Source organism: Micromys minutus (genome assembly GCF_963924665.1).
Source record: "Micromys minutus genome assembly, chromosome: 2".
In the NCBI taxonomy this organism is placed as follows: Eukaryota; Metazoa; Chordata; class Mammalia; order Rodentia; family Muridae; genus Micromys; species Micromys minutus.
In genome coordinates this window covers 29,500,272-29,503,450 of record NC_137971.1, presented here as the reverse complement: position 1 = coordinate 29,503,450, position 3,179 = coordinate 29,500,272, and the positions used below count along the sequence as shown (strand labels likewise).

General features: G+C 42.4%; 1 protein-coding gene across 1 annotated transcript; it reads right to left on the bottom strand.

Annotated features, from left to right (window-relative positions):
• Positions 1–1,428: 1,428 nt before the first annotated feature.
• Positions 1,429–1,936, bottom strand: LOC308417338 (V-type proton ATPase 16 kDa proteolipid subunit c-like; the record flags this gene model as incomplete). The annotated part of the gene is made up of 1 exon (XM_080912574.1): positions 1,429–1,936. The coding sequence occupies one exon, from the start codon at positions 1,934–1,936 to the stop codon at positions 1,466–1,468; it is 471 nt and encodes a 156-aa protein (XP_080768700.1). The 3' UTR covers positions 1,429–1,465.
• Between the last annotated feature and the right edge of the window lie 1,243 nt (positions 1,937–3,179).

The following is a 3,179-nucleotide window of genomic DNA, read 5'->3' as shown; positions in this document are numbered from 1 at the left end:
CTATACCTCACTTAAATCTCAGTTTTAGATTGTATGTCATCTGAAAATTACCTTTTTAGATCTATATTAACTTTCTTAATGCCAAACAGCTGGTTTGGCTATGTGGCTACCAGTCTTCAGCAAGGTCAGAAATCCCAGAATAACTAATATTACCTGATATATGAGAAGCACAAAACACAACTTTCAAAACCAGCCAATTTATAAAGACCACTGATCACTTGGACAGTCCCACATCTCTCAAAACATTGGAGCATTGGTCTTCAGCCTTCTAGCCCAGGGTCATATCTGACAGACCTTTTTAATGCAGAAATCTGAAGGGATGATAATTTTGTCTTAGCAAAGATTATCAGTTGACTATTCCACCAAGGGCTTCCTTTCTGGACAGTATTGTCTGTAGATGAATGAGGCAATTCTTGCCTAGTGGCTGTCTCGCCACAACTGGAGCAACTTCACTGATGCTCAATTTCCTCTTAGAACCTAAGAAGGGGTGTTGTCAGGAGCAGACAGGTCTCTAGTCAAATGATCTTTAATAAAAAAATGTCTATAAATATCATATTCTGTGGACTTCTGATGCCTTTGAAGATTATGTATCTATATAAAGCATCTCTGAACTGTTAAGCCTTGACAACTCTTGGCCATCTTAAATTGAAATTATATTTTAAAAAGCACCTTTTTAATGACTCAGAACCATGAGCTTGTTATCTAGCCCTCAACTAGTATTGTTTAACCAACTAAACACAATGTTTAAACTTTAAATGTGTATCAAATCAATTTTTTAGTACTGTTAAGACTATAACTAACTTTGCATCAATTAGAAAGATTTTTACCAATGAAGCTATGACTTTAGCTTAGTTACTAAAATAGGACTGTATAATCAAATCTGGCTAATTCTTCCCTGTATGATTATGACCATTTCTAAATTCTTTATAAAAACAACCTTACAATAACCACTTTCACCCCACAAAGTCCAGGGAATCAGGCAACAACTCCTTATAGCTTCTTCAAGCTGAATATTTTGTTTGATCTTACAGAATTTAGTTTTTTAGGTGGTCTAACTGTCAAATTTAATTCATATCACTCTGGAAGGCACACAGAGCTGAATCACACCTTTTTTTTTTTTAAAAAAATAGGTCAAATATTTTATAAATAAACATCCAGTGAAGAGAAAAATGACAACTCTAATTCATTCTTATACACAAGGCGCACTCTAGGGCGATGGATGGGGCGACCAGAGGCGGACATCATCACTGGTCAAGGGCCTGGGTGGGAGATGAGTGGGCCCAGATGTCCACAGCACGGGGCAGCAGGGGCAAGGTGGGGCATTAGATAATGGGCACTAGGACACTGCACATTTACAAGACCAACTACTGAGGGGGCGACTACCCGTGCATGTGTCAGGCTGTTCCTTCTGGAATGAGGAGGGGTGATCTTTACATTCTATCTTGTGACTGGTGGTGGAAAAAGACTACTTTGTGGAGAGGATCAGGACCACGATGAGACCGTAGAGGCCAAGCACCTCTGCAAAGATGAGGATCAGGATCATGCCCACGAACAGTCGGGGCTGCTGGGCAGTGCCCCGAACACCAGCATCTCCGACGATGCCAATGGCAAAACCAGCAGCCAGGCCACTCAGCTCCAAACTCAGGCCAGCACCCAGTTGAAGAAAACTCCTGTAGAGGGTGATGCCGTCAGTCAGGGAGTTAGCGATGAGTACTGCCACCACCAGCCCATAGATAGCGATGATCCCAGCCATAACCACCGGGATGATGGACTTCATGATCAGCTCTGGCCTCATGACAGACATGGCTGCGATACCAGTGCCGCCACTCTTGGCTGTGCCATAGGCAGCTCCCATGGCGCTGAAGACCATGGCGGACGAGGCGCCCATGACACCGAAAAACGAAGAATATTCGGGGTTGTTCTTGATGTCAGCCATATCTGCAAGCGGGGAGAGGACAAGTTGTGCGGGCGGTGGCGGGTTAGGACGACCGACGGGAGAGCGAGCGAGCAGGCGAGCGAAGATCCTCGAGGCGGCGGATGCGAAGGCAACCTGAATCACACCTTTTAAAAACACAAAGACAACCTTTCTCCCCAAATAGTGAGTCCTTTAGTTGGCAACTAGAGTATCTTGTATCTTGTATTCTCTCCCACAGAAATAATATAAACACGAAACTCAACATTGTATCTATTTTGAAACAATGTAAACAATAAAGATAATTATAAGGTGTAGATTAGTGGGATTGGGGTTCATGATGTGAAATTCACGAAGAATCAACACAGTTTTTTGTTTTTTGTTTTTTTTTAAAAGAAAGTACACACACAAAAACTCCAGAACAAATGAGTGACAAAAGCAAAAAAAAAAAAAAAAAAAAAAAAAAAAAAAAAAAAAAAAAAAAAAACAAAAAAACAAAAAAACAAAAAAACCCCAAGAAATCTGTTTTGTGTTGGCCAGTTACTCCTGGGCCTGTGGGCTGCCCTTGGTTGTTCTTCATATACAAAGTGACAGACATTCCAGTGAAGAAAACTGTTTTGTTTTTTTTGTTTTTTGTTTTTTGTTTTTTGTTTTTTCCCAGCAGCTATCAACTGCAAACAGCTTTTTGGCTCCAGGTGGACCTTTGTACCCACTTTCCCTTCTCCATGTTGAGCTTTTTCTGGCTTGAACTCACACTGTCTCAGTCTCTGTGAATTCCTGTGTGTCAGCCCTGGTGTGTTTAGAAGGCACTGCTTCCTTGGAGTTGCCCACCCCCTGGCTCCTGCAATCTTTCTGGGCAATTTCCCGTGTAGATCTTTGAGCCTGGAGGTGGGGTGGATCTCTCTAATAACTGCAAGTCTGCTTCTTTCAGGCTCATCCTGAGATTCTTTTCTGTGGGCAAGTCAAGAGCTTGGCTTCATTTGGGGAGCAGTTTCTGAGAAGAACTCCTCAGGCTGCTAGAATTCCTAAGGTAGCACAGAACTGTCTCCAGCCCATCCCCCACTGCCACTGCAGAATGTGCAAGGAAGGTGCTTCCAAACACTGTCCAGAGCCAGGATAGCAGTAAAACGTCCAAGGTTCTTGCAACAGGGAATCTCTTCAAAGGACTGAAAGAGGTGTCATGAAAATGTACAAATATGTACTTTTAAAAGCAAGTATCTGTCTATTTATCTGTCTGTCTGTCCATCAGTCCGTCTGTCTGTCTGTC